The sequence below is a fragment of the Odontesthes bonariensis genome, chromosome 4 (assembly GCF_027942865.1).
Source record: "Odontesthes bonariensis isolate fOdoBon6 chromosome 4, fOdoBon6.hap1, whole genome shotgun sequence".
Lineage (NCBI taxonomy): Eukaryota > Metazoa > Chordata > Actinopteri > Atheriniformes > Atherinopsidae > Odontesthes > Odontesthes bonariensis.
The window spans coordinates 26,588,046-26,604,455 of NC_134509.1; the positions used below are offsets into that span (position 1 = coordinate 26,588,046).

The window sequence follows — 16,410 nt, forward strand, 5'->3', positions numbered from 1 at the left end:
CCAGGTAACCCGGTTTCCCTGGTGGACTTGGTGCCTTTACTCCAGCAAACTCTAAAAGACGAATCCTCGGTCACTTGCAAGATGGCTTGCTCTGCAGTGAGGGTGAGATGGATCTGTGTAAGAGTGCTGCCTTTCTGTGTCACATGCGTGTGTGTTTGTGAATCTGGCTTCTGTTTGTGCATGTTTCAGCACTGCATCATGACGTTGTGCAGCAGTACCCTAAGTGAGCTCGGCCTGCGGGTGGTTATAGACCTCTTTGCTCTGAAGGATTCTTCTTACTGGCTTGTTCGCACTGAGCTCTTGGAAACTCTGTCTGAATTAGACTTTAGGTAAGATTTTTCTTTACCTCTCTGTTTTGTAAATCCTGTATCCTGTGCCTCAACGACAAATGTTTGATATGCACACTCATCACTCAACCTCAAAGAATTGTCATTACATGTGTCATAGCTATAATTACCCATTCAAGATTTCTGCTCTTTTCTGTGTTTTAGATTAGTTAACTTCTTGGAAAGGAGAACTGAGACTTCACACAAGGGAGATCATCACTACACTGGGGTTAGACTAACTTCCTTGTATTCTTTGCTGTGAAAAGTGTCAGTCTTGAGACATGTTTAGACATATACACACATTCAGGTTGTCACATTGCTTCACTATTTATCACCTGACTGTGGTCCTGAATTTTTGCATTCTTCTGTTAAGCGACTGCGGCTGCAAGACAGGGTCCTGAATGATGTGGTCATACGTCTGTTGGGAGACGATGATCCAAGAGTACGCCACGTAGCTGCTTCTGCTGTTAGCAGGTACACCAGTTTGTTTACATGCGTTGGCTATGTCGTGCATCCTTTAAGTATCAGACTGTGCCGTAGACCAGTGGTTCCCAATCTTAGTACCCAAATTAGATTTGCACATGTATAAAATCATAACACGTGTATGAGGATGAAGCGCATCAAACTATGCCGTTAGACACCCATGTATGTTGGTTCTGTGTTTTGTGGAGTTGCAGGAAATAAAATGGTAAAATAGAATAAATTCTTTAACCAACTGATGTCTTTGAAGCATACTTCAAAGACACATTTATCATCTATAGTGAGACTAACAAGTATATGCAAAGTCCTGATCAAACGTGCAGTGTAAAGGCGCCCTCGATGAGCAAACTGGAGGACAGAGTTGGAGTTCTAAACAAGGAGTTTAACATTGTCAACTGCAGATTTAAGTAGTCAGATTGCACTCTGAAGATATTTATGGAGCAGTTTACTCAGCATATGAACACGATTTGAGAGTGAAGTCTTGGTTTGCTGATGTTGACCGATATTATCAGAGTGCTGGACCTCTACATTTCCAGCCTTGAAGACACGAGATGCACTCGTTAACCTTCAAGCTGATTCAGTATCAAAGAAATGTTTCCAGAAGAATGAAAACAAAACAATTTAGAACATTAAGGGGACAAACTGTTGTAGCCAGACTGGTGGACTATACAGTTTGAGGCTATTCTCCCATTCAGCACAATGAAAGAGAAAGACTGGTTTTCAGAAACCTCACAACTGGCATCTCATCGTTAATCTTTGGCTTGGCCGCAAGGAGTGGGGCTCAGAGTTTTTGTTGATACAAGGGGAAAAATGTTGGGAACTTGGGAAAGTTTTGATTTTGGTACCACTTATTAAAACAGATCATTTTCTCTGTTTCACTTTATTACATTTTCTTTTATTGTGCACTAATCCTTTCCCTGTTTCTGTTCCTGCTTTTATTTTAGACTTGTTCCAAAAATGTTCTACGACTGTGACCAAGGCCAGGTGGACCCAGTGGTGGCGATTGCCCGGGACCAGAGTTCAGTCTACCTACAGCTGCTTATGCATGAGACACAACCCCCTTCCATGTTCACAGTCAGCACAATCACAAGGTACGCACACACATATGGTCACATGGCCCTGGTGTCCCATCTAAGATGGTCAAAATTTGATTTTTATGATTAGAACTTCTTAATCATTGGCCTTTTTTAAGCTCCAGATGTCTGTGACCATGTGATTAGAGGAGTTTAGTTACACACAAAGCCCTGCAAGGAATCTTTGTGCATCTCAACACTTTGTCTCTTTGTCAGGACTTACAGAGGCTACAACTTTTCTAACACCGTGTCCGATGTCACACTGGAGAACAACTTGTCCAGAGTTGTTACTGCAGTGTCCCACGCTTTCACATCTTCTACCTCCAGAGCACTAACTGTAAGTTTTTATTGTAACACTTATATTATTTGCCAGCTCTACTCTACAAAATTCTGGTAATTGCGTTTGCGTGACACATTTAAATACTATTCCGTCGTTCTCTTTAGTTTGGCTGTTGTGAGGCCTTGTGCCTCTTGGCTTCAAATTTTCCAGTTGGCACTTGGAGCACAGGCTGGCATTGTGGCTATGTCAGCTCTTGTAGCAACTTTTCATCCCGTTCTAGTCTTAACCGCAGCAGAGGCAGGACCCTCAGGTTTGTAAACCCTTTCTCACCTATAATTTAGTTTTACCAGCTCATTTAATACCACCCGAGTAGTATTCTGATTCAAAATGACATTTACCATGACATTTTTACTCAGTTTGTCACAGTCCAGCAATGCCCCAACCTCTTCAACCACCTCCTCAACTGCACCAGATTCTGAGCGGAGGACTCTGACAGTAGGAATGGCCAACATGGTGCTCTCCTTACTGTCCTCTGCCTGGTTTCCACTAGATCTCTCTGCACATCAAGATGCACTTTTGCTTTCTGGCAACCTGCTTGCTGGTGGGTCATTTTCCCACAGATTTGCCCCCATTTTCTTCTGTGACTTGAACAAACCGAACTTAGCTTTGCATTGAATCAAAATTCAGTGAAAAGAAGTTACTTGTTGTTGAACTTGTATCATAATTGTGTTCCCAGCTGTGGCTCCTAAATGTTTGCGCAACCCTTGGGCTGGAGAGGAGGAAGGTAGCGCTGGGAACACCGGTGGAGGCCCAAATAAAATGGAGGAACCTTGGGCAGCGCTTTCAGAGCGCTCCCTGGTGGCCATGGTGGATCAGTTGTTCTCCCATCTCCTGAAGATCCTCAACATCTGTGCCCATGTGCTGGATGATACACCACCAGGACCAGCAGCCAAGGCTAGTACAGAGTCATTTGTAATAATGAAAGCAGATATTTAAGCCACATTTTACTGGCAATTGGTTTTGCTTTAGACCACATTTAGCATCTACATGAAATTTGTGCTATTAAGTTCAGCTTTTCTACTCTATTCCCTAATTTTTAGGCTGCTCTTCCCTCTCTGAGCAACACCCCCTCTCTCAGTCCTATTCGCAGGAAAGGCAAGGAGAAGGAGGCTTCTGAGCCCAATGCTGCCCCCATGAGCCCAAAGAAAAGCAATGAGGCAAACACAGGTATATTCCAACTTCACTGTCCTCCCACACATACAAAGATCATCTCTGCAAATATTTGCTAACCTTTTTCTTTCCGGGGGGTTTGTGAGCAGGCAGGCCAGCAGACAGCACAGGCTTAACAGCAGTGAACAAATCCTCCACCCTGGGAAGCTTCTATCACCTGCCTCCTTACCTCAAGCTCTATGATGTTCTCAAGGCTACACATGCTAACTACAAGGTCGGAGCACTCGCTGTATCATAGTAAAGCAGTGCTTTACACGTTTGTCTTGCTTGAATAGGCGTGCACAGATGATGTTGGAAGTTATTTTTGTTATCTCGTAGGTGACATTGGATCTACACAGTAGCCAGGAGAAGTTTGGGAGTTTCCTGCGTTCCTCGTTAGATGTCCTGTCTCAGTTGCTGGAGCTGGCCACACTACATGACATTGGGAAGGTGAAGATGATCCTTTCTTTTTCATTTTCCCCGTTTTGATATTTATTGGCTCAGGTGCAGGAGGTTGGTAATGGATGAAGTTATTTTGTTTATTTAATACAAGCTATTGAACAAGATTTTCATTGTAAATAATTTCCTGAAATCAATAGACTGTAAAAATGTTGTATATTTTCTCTTCATCAGTCTGTGGAGGAAATTCTGGGCTACCTGAAGTCCTGCTTTTCCAGAGAACCAACAATGGCTACTGTTTGTGTACAGCAGGTCCGTAATCTGTGCGGTTTCTACCTCTGAATTGTAGCTTTAGATTTTGACACGATCACCATAATTGTGTGTGGCAGTCATTATGGTTGTAGCACTGAGCAGTGTGATACAGCCAGTCAGACTCCACACAGAGTGAGGCTGGTTCCTGCCGACAGGGCCTGTAAAGGCGTTGGTTTCCCTGTGCGATGGTGCCATACATTTATGTTATGAGAAAAAGAGTCGTGTGGTCCTTTCAGGTGACGATCCACTTGCTTTTAATATAAAACTTTCGCTGATTGAGTTATCGAGCAATACAAAGAATTATTTCACTGTTCTCGGTCCAGAGCCAGTTTCAATTTATACATTTCTAGTTGTCAGTTTATATATGTAGTAGATTATGAATATATTCCTGCTCTAAAAGTTGAACAATTAATCCTTAGTTGCTGAAGACCTTGTTTGGGACCAACCTGGCCTCTCAGTATGAAGGCGTTCTGAGTGGACCCAGCCGCTCCCAGGGCAAAGCTCTCCGTCTCGGCTCTTCCAGCCTGCGACCAGGCCTATACCATTACTGCTTTATGGCTCCGTACACACACTTCACCCAGGCTCTTGCGGATGCTAGTCTCCGTAATATGGTGCAGGCTGAACAGGAACAGGACACCTCTGGGTAAGTAACAACCCAGGCCTCACGTAGACATTGAGTAAAATCTGTCACCTTTAAGTTTCCATAGATGTGCACCTGTAGGGTATAACAAACTTTACCCCCCTCCCACTTTTAGATGGTTTGATGTGATGCAGAAAGCGTCCAATCAGCTGAGGTCCAACATTGCAAATGCTACACGGAACAGAGGAGACAAGGTCCACTTAAATTGCACTGCAGCTTCTCTTGTCCTGATGATTTTGTGCCTTGTACATTTCAGAATATATTTTAGATAAAGACTTATGTTGCAAATCTAAGCTGCTGCTGTTCTAAAAATGGTATTTTCCCCTGGCTTGTGTCAGAACGCCATTCACAACCACATTCGCCTGTTTGAGCCACTGGTGATCAAAGCTTTGAAGCAGTACACCACCAGCACCTCTGTGGCCCTGCAGAGACAAGTGCTGGACTTGCTTGCACAGCTGGTGCAGCTCAGAGTCAACTACTGTCTGCTGGACTCCGATCAGGTAAAACGCACATGCAGATGTTTGGATGCATGCATTCAAATTCTATAATTCTGCTTCCTCAGACATTTTGGTATGTTTCAGGTGTTCATTGGATTTGTTCTGAAGCAGTTTGAATTCATTGAAGTGGGACAGTTTAGGTAAGTTTTCTCGTCAGTAAATCCTACAAAACACTTTATGTAGTCTTATAATCCATGTGGTGACATAGATGATTAAAGTTTGCTTTTTACAAATCTGTCCTCTGAACCTAAATGACTGTTGGATTTCCCACACAGAGATTCTGAGGCCATCATTCCAAACATCTTTTTCTTCCTGGTGCTGCTGTCTTATGAACGCTACCACTCCAAGCAGATTATCAGTATCCCCAAAATCATCCAGCTGTGTGATGGCATCATGGCGAGCGGCAGGAAGGCTGTCACACACGGTGAGAGGAGCACTTGGGAAGTAACGCCCCACAACTAAATCATCAACGTTTCTTCCACATCTTAGAGGCTTTTTTTGATCCTTTCGGAACAGTGAAGTAACTTAAAGGCCAACTTTCACTAAAAAACGGTTTTACTCGCTCCTTCTGAAAAAGGGAGGGTCACCCCTAGTTACATACACATACTAGGCTTCCAAGTGTTGCGTCACCTCCACAGGCTGTTTTCCCGAATTTACAGAAACAATGCAGAGCCACGAGCGAATCAGAAAAGCCTGTACATTCTACGTCAAACTGAAAAAAGCCGTTGCCCACTTGGGATTATGCCCGCCCATGGGAAACCCGCCCCCCTCGGACGGGCCCTATAACTAAGCAGAAACCTGTAGTCTGTGGGGCTCCTCATTCCTCCGCATCGAGCCTGTCACTACCACCTTTCCATCGACTACATTTGACACTGAGCATATACAGAATGTTATTTTCAGGAGTTGCTAAAAAAAAAACAAGCAAATAACTAGCTTAACCTTTTCTGGGCTAACCTAATAATAAAATGCTAACGCTGCACACGGAGGCTTCATAGCCACCATGGCAAATTACATAGACCGCGGAACGTGTTTGAACAAGGGGGGGCCACAATCGCAAGAGGGGGTCACCAAAATTTTAGGTCGGACATGATGCATAGCCGAGGCTCTGCACAGTATACACGGACACGCACGTAATGCCATCAGTCATGTCAGCCAGCACAGAACAGCGCACAATAAAATGCACAAGAAAGGTAACTCGGTGGTCGGTGGTAATGCAACTGAAGCTGCTTGCTTGTACCAGTACTAAAGCACTATGAGAAACACTGAACCCAGAGAAGTGTACGTTCTGTGCAAGGTTATTATCGTTAACGAAAACGAACGAAATAACGAAAACTAAAATTAAAAAAACAATTTCGTTAACTGAAATAAATAAAAACGAAAATTAAAAGACAAAAATGATAACTAACTGAAACTATATTGCGTGTTTCGAAAACTAACTAAAACGAACTTAAATTATAGATATAATTTCCTTCGTTTTCGTCTCTGTCATATAAGCCTCTTGGTATGATAAATTTTTTTCTGGCAGTTTAACTCCAGCTGGCAGCAGCAGCACCTTAATGCGCCTCACGGTCCATGACGTCACCCTATTACACAGCGCAACTCATCATGGCTGCAGCTAAAGTAGGGAGAAAACGTCAAAGTCCCATATGCCATATGGGATTTTTTTTTATGACGAGGAGAGAGATAAAAGCAAGTGCTTTGTACTGGAAACAGACAAAATATGTGGCTTACTTCTCAAGGGGGAAAATCCCACAAATCTAAAAGTCCATTTAAGAAGCTTGCATAAAGCGGCTAATCTGGAGTACCTTGACAAGCTAGCATCTGTGAGTAGCCCACCGCCACCCACCCGGAAGAGAAGCAACATTCCGGCCAGGTAGCACGGGGAAGGAGACCACTTTAATGGACTGTTTTCACCGACGACCAAATAGCTGCTGGTTAGTAAATACACCAGATCGTTCACACCTTGTTTGGCTGTTCAGACTGAACATCTTTGTTGGTTTGACTGTGTGGTAACAATATGTGTCTCACAGCGACACACAATGTCCATCTGTAATGCGCTTTATATGTATTCATTAAGGGAGTAGTTCACCTTAAAATAAAAAGTCAGTCATTGTTAACTTACAGTACCCTCATTTTTTAAACTTCTTAAATCTTTTGTTGAATTTTATTATACAATACTCACTTTGACCTTTTTAAATCCTGCACCTGACAAATAACCCAAAGTATGAAAAAACTTAAACTAAAACTAAGCATTTTTGAAAATATAAAAACTAGCAAAACCACACTAAAAACTAATTAAAACTAACTGAATTGGAGGGAAAAAAGTCAAAACTAAATAAAACTAAACTAAAATGAAAAATCCAAAACTATTATAACCTTGGTTCTGTGGTACTTGGTCAGAGGAATGTATGGGAATATGCTTGCTGTTTTATCAGAGCTGGGCGCGCGCGCGCGCGTGTGTGTGAGAGAGAGAGAGAGAGAGAGAATGCGGATGCACATCACGTTGCCAGGATGATTTTATTTTTAAATGTCCAAACAGCCAACAACACTAATAACCCAAGTCCAAAATATGCCAGCACAGAAGTGCGCAAATTGCCAAAACAGTCAACACAGCACAGAAGGCTATAATAGCCTACATAGATGAATCAATGGTCATGACTTTAGCCCACAACATGCCAGCACATAACTGTGCAGAATAAAATGCTCAATCAGCCAACAATACACAACAAAAGCACCTCAGTAAGATGTTAACTCAACTTAAACTCGCTTGTATCAGTACAATGCAGAATAAAAACATTGAACAAAGAAGAGGGACAGGGATGTCTGGGTTTCTCTGCTCAAGCTGCTGCCCCCGCAACCCGATCCCCGGACAAGCGGGGGATGATGGACGGAAGAGTGCACACGGTGGTGCTAATAAAACCATTGACTTACCCTTAAAACTTCCCAAAGGCCTGCCTGCGTCTCTCATCGGGATTGCTTGGTTGATGAGGCGTTGTAAGATCCCTGCAGCACACTCACTTGAACAGTGCCCATGGCTAGCCTCAGCGAGGTTTGGTTCGGTTAGCGTAGTAGTTGAAGAACATTCGTCACTAGCCCCTTTCACACTGAGACCCGCTACCATCGCGGGTCCAAATTGCCACTTCGACCCGCGTCGAGCAATGTGAAAGCTTGGCGTGTTAGGTGACCCGCGTAACTTGATGTAAAACAGAGTGAAACTTGTCCTCACCTGTCGCTGTTGTTCTGAATCAGTTGTTCATCCTGTCTTTTAAACTCCTCACGTCACGCCACGCCCACGTCCGACCCGCGTCAATTGCTTTCACATCAAACTCGGCTCGGCAAAAAGACTAGGGTCCGACGCGGGTCGAAAGGCGAGTTGACACGCCAGCCCGGGTCGTCAGTGTGAAAGGAACAGCGGACACGCTAAAATCGCGAATTAAACGCGGGTTATTCGGCAGTGTGAAAGGGGCTTCTGTTGCTTGGTTGGTCCACAGTTGAAGGCTCAGCTGTCCCATCAGATGATGCTGTGCTTTTTACTTGTTTTGCTTTGAAATATTCAAAAATGGGTTTGTGCCTTTTCATTTTGGTTGTATATTCCACGCCATGAACAATCACTGCAGTCTACCACAATCACTACTTCTGCCGCGCGATTTTCAGTGCTGAGCTGTATAGGCCTACATTTTGCAACATTGACGTGTGAGGTGAAAAATATTGGTTAAGGAAAACACTTGATTAAATTATTACCGCATGGGTTGTGTTTAAGTTTGATCTTCGACAGGAAAAAAAACTTGCAGGCTCTCAGATACACACAGAGCGGGGAGGGGGGGGGGGGTTCATTCATTCATTCATTCATTCATTCATTCATGGGAGGGAGCCAATCAGAGACGCCTCATTATCGCGTCACGGATATGCATGAGAAGGACCGGAAAACCCTGTCGTATCTCATCAAGCCTTTCTTCCTGCCCACAAAAACAGCTTGAAACAAAGCAACCATAACGTTTTTTTAAACAGAACCGACGCCTAATGCATTCAATAACAATGGTGAACACAGCAGTATTAATGAAATGACGATGGAAGTTGGCCTTTAAAAAGTGTTTTTTTAAATTTTTTTATTAAGTTGTCAGGAGGGTTGCCGGCTCTCATTTTTAACATTAAAAAAATCACCTATAAGGCTACATTTTTTCTCCTATTTTTTTTTATAGCCATCCCAGCCTTGCAGCCAATAGTTCATGACCTGTTCGTCTTAAGGGGCTCAAACAAAGCAGATGCAGGCAAAGAGCTGGACACACAGAAAGAAGTGGTGGTCTCCATGCTGCTGAGGCTTGTGCAGTACCATCAGGTTAGACTTCAAATGGTTGCAAAAGACAGCAGGCTAATGTCATCAGTTATTGTAGACACTTACATGTGGTTTTGCATTTTTGCTGTAGGTGTTGGAGATGTTCATCCTTGTGCTGCAGCAGTGTCACAAAGAGAATGAGGACAAGTGGAAAAGACTGTCCAGGCAGATCGCTGATGTCATACTGCCTATGATTGCCAAGCAGCAGGTTGGCAAACACTTGCATATTTATTTGTTTACGATTAGTGATTGCGGGTATCATACATGTAGTAATGTTTTTTTTTTCCTTTTCGTAGATGCATCTGGACTCTCCAGAGGCATTGGGAGTGTTGAACACACTCTTTGAGACTGTGGCGCCTTCCTCCCTCAGACCTGTAGACATGCTGCTCAAGAGTATGTTCACCATCCCAGCCACCATGGTGAGACATCTCCTCTATTATCTGCATACATTTGATGTGCTTATGGTATGTACCTGATCTAACCATCTGTTTTTTTTCAGGAAGTAGTTATATTTTCTTTGATATTTAACATTGGATGAAATGTCCACTCCTCCAGGCATCTGTTGCCACAGTCCAGCTGTGGGTGTCTGGTATCCTGGCAGTGCTCAGGGTATTGGTCTCCCAGTCCACTGAGGATATTGTCCTGTCTCGAGTCCACGAGCTGTCACTCTCCCCACACCTTCTCTCCTGCCACACAATCTGCCGTCTGCATCAGCACAGCCCCTCCCCCAACGATCCTTCTGCTGCCAGCACGACTTCTAACCTGGAAGCTAATGGTGAGGCACAAAAGGCTCCACCGGAGGAAACCTTTGCAAGGTTAGTGAGTGTCTGAGTTTTAGAGTATAAGATATAAAGCATGTTGTGTCTCTTCCCTGTCGTTTTTGCCTCTGCTATTTTGCCCCCACATGTTTTGCTCTGCTTTTCGCATTCATTGGAAATTTTTCTTTCCCAACTTGCCTCTAGATTCGTCCTCCAACTGGTGGGCGTGTTGCTTGATGACATTTCCAGCAGGCGGGTTAAAGTGGACATTACCGAGCAACAGCACACTTTTTACTGCCAGCAGTTGGGCACGCTGCTCATGTGTCTCATACATGTCTTCAAAAGTGGTGAGATTTGGTCGTTCAGTATTCTTGTTGTTGGCACAAATGTGGCTTCTTAAAAGAGGTGGATGTTAGAATTTACCACGAAATTTACAAAATGCACAAAATCCTCTGCGTGTTATCATTTTTCTTCCAGGAATGTTTCGCAGAATCACAGCTGCAGCCAGTCGGCTTTTAAAGGCTGAGAGTGGTGGTGGCCAGACTGGTACTGAGGCCGGTGTCTTCTACCCCCTGGAGAGACTGAACAGCATGGTGCAGTGCCTCGTTACCACGCACCCGTCCCTGGTGCTTCTCTGGTGTCAAGTTCTTCTCATCATCAACTACACCAACTACTCCTGGTGGGCCGAGGTTCACCAGACACCCAGGTAAGAACGGAGGGTCCATTAATTAACTTGTAAATGCACTAAAGGCGTTCAGAGAGCCAGAGGTCAGGCAGTTCTCTATAGTGGAGTGACTGCTTCCCATGTTACCTCCACCCCGTTTTGTAAATGAAATGTTTCTATAGATTTTCAACAAAACAAGTTGTTCTTAATCCCAACTCTTCCATCATGCCATTTCTGTCCTTTCTTTTCCTTTGTGTCAGAGGACACAGCCTCTCATCCACTAAGCTGCTGAGCCCTCACTCGTCAGGGGAAGGCGAAGAAGACAAGCCTGAGTCTCGGTTAGCGATGGTCAACAGAGAGATTGTACGCAGGGGAGCCCTGATCCTCTTTTGTGACTACGTGGTGAGACTACTAAGAATGTTGGACTACGCAGTGCACTGATCCGGCTGCAGTGAATCTTGAATACGCTGAGATGACATTGTTCCAAGCTAGAAAAATAAAACGCCACATTTTTATTTCATACATCTTATTTTTGGTTGTTTTGGGGTAAAAAAAAAAAAAAGTTGAATTAATAAATGTTGACAATCAAGAATTGAATAAGATGGGAAGAACACAAATTAAGGCTTTTACGCCTACAACTTTTTTTTTTTTTAACATACAACAGATTCTAAATGGCAATAAACATTGAACTAGGACATAAACAAATGTTTCAGAAACAATGGTTTTATATTTGTTTACCCCCATAATTTTTTAAAGATTCTTAATTCCTCATCACAGTTGCTCTAACAGATGTTTGTCTTTTTAAATCTCCGTCCTGACCCTTGCTTTTTTAAACATACATTTTCCTAAGTTCATGTCTTTTCTCTAATTTCAAACATCCAGTTACAGTTTGGAAGGAGATAATTTTGTACTGAGCTCAACTAAATCGTAAAGTTTTATAATTTTAGTTCCAGAATCATAGTAACATCTAATGTGTTCTATAACAATGAGGATAAGGGTTTCCAAACTGCGGCACTCTGTAGCGCAGCGCTGAATTCTGCAGTCAGTTTCATAAATTGCTTTACTTGTATATTTTTTTCCTTGCCTTTAGTGTCAGAACCTCCATGATTCAGAGCATCTGACGTGGCTGATTGTCAACCATGTGCGTGACCTTATCAACCTTTCCCATGAGCCTCCAGTGCAGGATTTCATCAGTGCTGTCCACCGCAACTCAGCTGCCAGCGGCCTCTTCATTCAGGCCATACAGTCCCGCTGTGACAACCTCACTACCGTAAGATAACTACCTTAATATCTTTTATCTATAACCCATTCAAATTTGTCCAAAAATGTATATGTTTCTTATCCTCATCCCCATTTCCTCCCATCTTCATGTCTTAATCTTTTCCTAACCCCCTTCCCTCTTTCACTGACAACCTCTCATTTCTCGTTCATGGTTGTATTTTCTACTCTTGTAGCCCACCATGTTAAAGAAGACTTTGCAGTGTTTGGAAGGGATTCACCTGAGTCAGTCTGGATCTCTGCTGATGCTTTATGTGGACAAGCTGCTGAATACACCTTTCAGGGTTCTGGCTCGCATGGTGGACACGCTGGCGTGCCGCAGGGTAGAGATGTTGCTGGCTGAGACACTGCAGGTACAGTTTGATATGCTATCTGAACTTTATTGTGACATGGATGTTTACTTGAAAGATGAACATGTGATAAATGCTGTTTAAGCTCCATGGACACATCCCTGCAATTAGTAGATCTACTCGTATGCAAGCTTTCTGTGAAGCTTGATGAAAAAAACATTGTTATTTAAAAATGCAAATAATGTGCAGTACTGTCATATTGAGTGTTTGTTATATTCTTCTTTTGCCTTTCATCCTTCAGAACAGTATAGCCCAGCTGCCTGTGGAGGAATTGGAGAGAATCCAAGAATACCTACAGACCAGCGGCCTGGCTCAAAGGTAACTTTCTGCGCTGCAGCCATTTTAAGAATGAAAGTAGAATAGGTCGTTTTTGAGTTTCCCATATAATGCAGAGAGACACACTTTTCTTCATGGCCTTATTAGCCCTTCGGAAGGGAATTTGTCATCACATGGTTGCTTGGCATTATTTAATTTATTCCTTTATTCCTCTCTGACAGGCATCAGAGGTTCTACTCCCTGCTGGACAGGTTCAGAGCCACTGTTGCTGACACCAGTAGCCCCACCCCTCCGGTCACATCTCACCCCTTAGATGGGGAGCCACCACCCACACCTGAACTGGTCATTGCAGATAAGGTGAGGCACTGTGCACAGTACGACAAACTTGCACAAAACCTAACAAAGACAACTTTTTGCTCGGCCTTCAATTTTTGGAAAAAGAAATTAAACTTTCTATGATATTTAGGAATGGTATGTGGCTCTGGTCAAGTCTCAGTGCTGTCTTCGTGGAGACGTTTCACTGTTGGAGACAACAGAACTTCTCACCAAACTACCTCATGCTGATCTTTTCAACGTCATGAGCTGCAAGGTAACTCGGATACGAACAGACTGCTTCAGTATCAGCACAAACTTGCCAAATAGATTTTTTTTTACATGCAGCATCTGCAGGGTACGCCTTGGAAGTTAGTTGCTATAGTGCTACATACTATTAGATGTACCAATTATTTGAAAACTTGAATATGTTCCAACATTTGTAACATGCGATCTGTGTTGGTTCTTTCTCAGGATTTTAACCTCAGCCTGTTGTGTCCGTGCCTCAGTATGGGAGTTCAGAGGTTATCACGGGGTCAGGGGTCCCTTTTGTTGGAAACAGCCTTGCAGGTGACCCTTGAGCAACTAGTGGGGGTCACTGAGTCACTTCCTGTCCCACACAAGTCCTTCCTGCCCCCCCCTCAACCTCAGCCCTACTGGAACCAGCTGGGTGATGTGTATGGTGAGAGCAGGGGAGGGGCAACATGGGTCATATTGATAGAGTGCACGATTTCTTGTGTATTGTAATCTGTTTGATATGAACACATAAGCTGTCTTTTTTTCCCTGTTAAACTTTTGTATGTTTCTCTGTTTTCCAGATGAGCCAAGTTTCTACCCCAAGGTTTTGTCACTCTGCAGAGCACTTTCTCAGTATTTGCTGAGTGTGAGCCAGCTGCCTTCATCACTACATATTCCTCCTGACAAAGAGCACCTCATCACCACCTTTACCTGCACTGCCACTGAGGTAAAAGACCAAATTCTAAACATATTGTAGCCTGCTTAAACCATAAGTGATGATCTTACTTACAGATGGATTAAATCAAATTAATCTTTTAAATTGTATTGTAATTTAACTAATTTCAAAATGGCAATCACTGACGCCTCGCCAAACAAGTCAACTGGAAAATTGGAAGTATATGACTGCTTTGCATTTGCAGTTTTTTTTTTTGTTTTTTATGCTTTACCAAATGTTTGACCCATGTGTGTGAAACTCTTTTACCAGGTTGTAGTGTGGCGCCTGCTTCATGACCAGCTGCCGCTGAGTGTGGACCTGCAGTGGGCTCTGTCATGTCTGTGTCTGGCCCTGCAGCAGCCCTGCGTCTGGAACAAGCTCTCCACCCCCGAGTACACCACACACACCTGCTCCCTCATCTACGGCCTACGCCTCATTATTGTTGCAGGTAATGAGGATGACATTTGTGCTATTACTATGGAGCGTGATCATATTCCACAGCTGCTTATAGGCCTAATTTCTTTGCCGATCAAGTTTTTTGCGTTTGCCTTTCAGTGGCTGTGAGTCCTGGTGACCAACTGCTGCATCCAGAGAAGAAAAAGACAAAAGGAGAAAGAGATGCAGAAAGAGACCAAGTGGACTCAGAAAACACCAACAGTGAGAATTTATTTAGAAATGTCATAAAATAGCGGTTATTTTATTGTAATTGTGGAATTGCAATGTTTCTTCACACATGCTTACTGCTTAGCTTTTTGCTATTTATTTTTCTGGTCTTAACTCACAGCTTCGGACAATATAATCTTTTTTTTTTTTTTTTTTTTTTTTTTGTTACAGATATGTGCGAATGGCAAGCGTGTGAAATCTTGGCAGAGATGGTGGAAGGTCTGCAGAGCGTCCTCTCCTTGGGTCACCCAAGAAACAATGCATTTCCTGCTTTTTTCACACCAACCTTGCGCAACATTATCATCAGTCTGTCCCGACTGCCTCTGGTCAACAGCTACACCCGAGTACCTCCCCTGGTCAGTGAAACGGATGGAGCTAACAGTTCCGATACATAAATGTTTTGGCATGTTTATTAAAAGGCTGTGATTACACTTAGGTATGGAAACTGGGCTGGTCCCCTCAGCCAGGAGGAGAGTTCGGCACAACGCTGCCTGAGATCCCTGTGGACTTCCTGCAGGAAAAGGATGTTTTCAGGGAGTTTCTATACCGAATAAACACACTAGGTACAGAGATGCCCGTTTATAAGAATATACTTTGCTGTGTCCATTTGACATGTACATTGTATTCATCACACTGATGCCACATTTGTTAATTTATTAATTGAAATTTAAGCTGATAGTTTATCTTGATTTATTGATTGAAACATTTTCTCACCTGCTTGGACTGCTTGCTCTGTATTTAGGCTGGAGCAGCAGGACACAGTTTGAAGAGACATGGGCCACTCTGCTTGGGGTGCTGGTCACCCAACCCATAACCATAGATCAGGAGGAGGAGACACAACAGGAGGTGTGTACACAGGGAGAACTTCTTGACTAGGGCTGTGAAATTGACTGCCAACAATTGAAACATTCAATTGTACAAATTTGCTCTTTACTCGTGTTTTACGTCCTTGCGTGTCTTTACTATCTCTCTTTTTTTTTGTCTCAAGGAGGACTTGGAGCGTACTCAGTTAAATGTGTTGGCAGTGCAGGCCATCACCAGCCTGGTGCTGAGTGCTATGACCCTGCCCACTGCTGGGAACCCAGCAGTCAGCTGTCTGGAACAGCAGCCTCGGAACAAGAGCCTCAAAGCTTTAGAAACACGGTAGCTATACAGCTTTTATCCATCTACTTTGTGGCAGCCTAAAATAAACACACAATGCATAGAAATTGTGTTTATTTGTGTGTCCAGGTTTGGAAGGAAACTTGCAGTGATAAGGGGTGAGGTTGAGAGAGAAATTCAGGCTCTTGTATCAAAGAGAGACAATGTCCATACTCACCACCCATACCATGCCTGGGACCCTGTGCCCTCGCTGTCAGCAGCTTCTGCAGGTTACAGAAAGACCACTTTCTCTTCTACTCTTGCTCTCATACCTCCTGCTTGTTTGCACTGGTTGAGTTTATACATTTTATCCTTATTTGTTTTAGCAGGCACACTGATCAGCCATGAGAAACTTCTACTTCAGATCAACACAGAGAGGGAGTTGGGCAACATGGATTACAAACTGGGCCAGGTAAGAGAAGCATAAGAAGATGACATGAGGGATGACATGTTGGATGAGATTGTTAA

General features: G+C 43.4%; 1 protein-coding gene and 1 non-coding gene across 7 annotated transcripts in view; both read left to right on the forward strand.

The window, feature by feature from the left end:
- The window catches only part of htt (huntingtin), a 41,134-nt gene that overhangs the window by 15,854 nt on the left and 8,870 nt on the right, over window positions 1–16,410 (forward strand). For 3 of the 6 annotated variants that reach the window (XM_075463746.1, XM_075463749.1, XM_075463748.1), the window contains 40 exons: window positions 5–102; window positions 190–329; window positions 492–555; window positions 700–800; window positions 1,751–1,897; window positions 2,096–2,216; window positions 2,324–2,469; window positions 2,576–2,760; window positions 2,896–3,113; window positions 3,260–3,386; window positions 3,479–3,603; window positions 3,708–3,818; window positions 4,002–4,079; window positions 4,499–4,722; window positions 4,835–4,913; window positions 5,058–5,219; window positions 5,301–5,356; window positions 5,492–5,640; window positions 9,416–9,552; window positions 9,641–9,757; window positions 9,846–9,968; window positions 10,105–10,364; window positions 10,512–10,654; window positions 10,785–11,013; window positions 11,232–11,373; window positions 12,062–12,241; window positions 12,426–12,602; window positions 12,841–12,917; window positions 13,097–13,232; window positions 13,342–13,464; window positions 13,662–13,869; window positions 14,006–14,151; window positions 14,410–14,587; window positions 14,695–14,796; window positions 14,974–15,158; window positions 15,239–15,365; window positions 15,545–15,648; window positions 15,791–15,945; window positions 16,033–16,172; window positions 16,269–16,354. In XM_075463746.1, the coding sequence (XP_075319861.1) occupies window positions 5–102; window positions 190–329; window positions 492–555; window positions 700–800; window positions 1,751–1,897; window positions 2,096–2,216; window positions 2,324–2,469; window positions 2,576–2,760; window positions 2,896–3,113; window positions 3,260–3,386; window positions 3,479–3,603; window positions 3,708–3,818; window positions 4,002–4,079; window positions 4,499–4,722; window positions 4,835–4,913; window positions 5,058–5,219; window positions 5,301–5,356; window positions 5,492–5,640; window positions 9,416–9,552; window positions 9,641–9,757; window positions 9,846–9,968; window positions 10,105–10,364; window positions 10,512–10,654; window positions 10,785–11,013; window positions 11,232–11,373; window positions 12,062–12,241; window positions 12,426–12,602; window positions 12,841–12,917; window positions 13,097–13,232; window positions 13,342–13,464; window positions 13,662–13,869; window positions 14,006–14,151; window positions 14,410–14,587; window positions 14,695–14,796; window positions 14,974–15,158; window positions 15,239–15,365; window positions 15,545–15,648; window positions 15,791–15,945; window positions 16,033–16,172; window positions 16,269–16,354 (5,606 nt within the window). The remainder of the gene's footprint in view (window positions 1–4; window positions 103–189; window positions 330–491; window positions 556–699; window positions 801–1,750; window positions 1,898–2,095; window positions 2,217–2,323; window positions 2,470–2,575; window positions 2,761–2,895; window positions 3,114–3,259; window positions 3,387–3,478; window positions 3,604–3,707; window positions 3,819–4,001; window positions 4,080–4,498; window positions 4,723–4,834; window positions 4,914–5,057; window positions 5,220–5,300; window positions 5,357–5,491; window positions 5,641–9,415; window positions 9,553–9,640; window positions 9,758–9,845; window positions 9,969–10,104; window positions 10,365–10,511; window positions 10,655–10,784; window positions 11,014–11,231; window positions 11,374–12,061; window positions 12,242–12,425; window positions 12,603–12,840; window positions 12,918–13,096; window positions 13,233–13,341; window positions 13,465–13,661; window positions 13,870–14,005; window positions 14,152–14,409; window positions 14,588–14,694; window positions 14,797–14,973; window positions 15,159–15,238; window positions 15,366–15,544; window positions 15,649–15,790; window positions 15,946–16,032; window positions 16,173–16,268; window positions 16,355–16,410) is intronic. The other 3 variants (XM_075463747.1, XM_075463750.1, XM_075463751.1) reach the window with 1 other exon arrangement.
- Window positions 4,150–4,279, forward strand: LOC142379517 (small Cajal body-specific RNA 14). Its single transcript, XR_012769738.1, has one exon.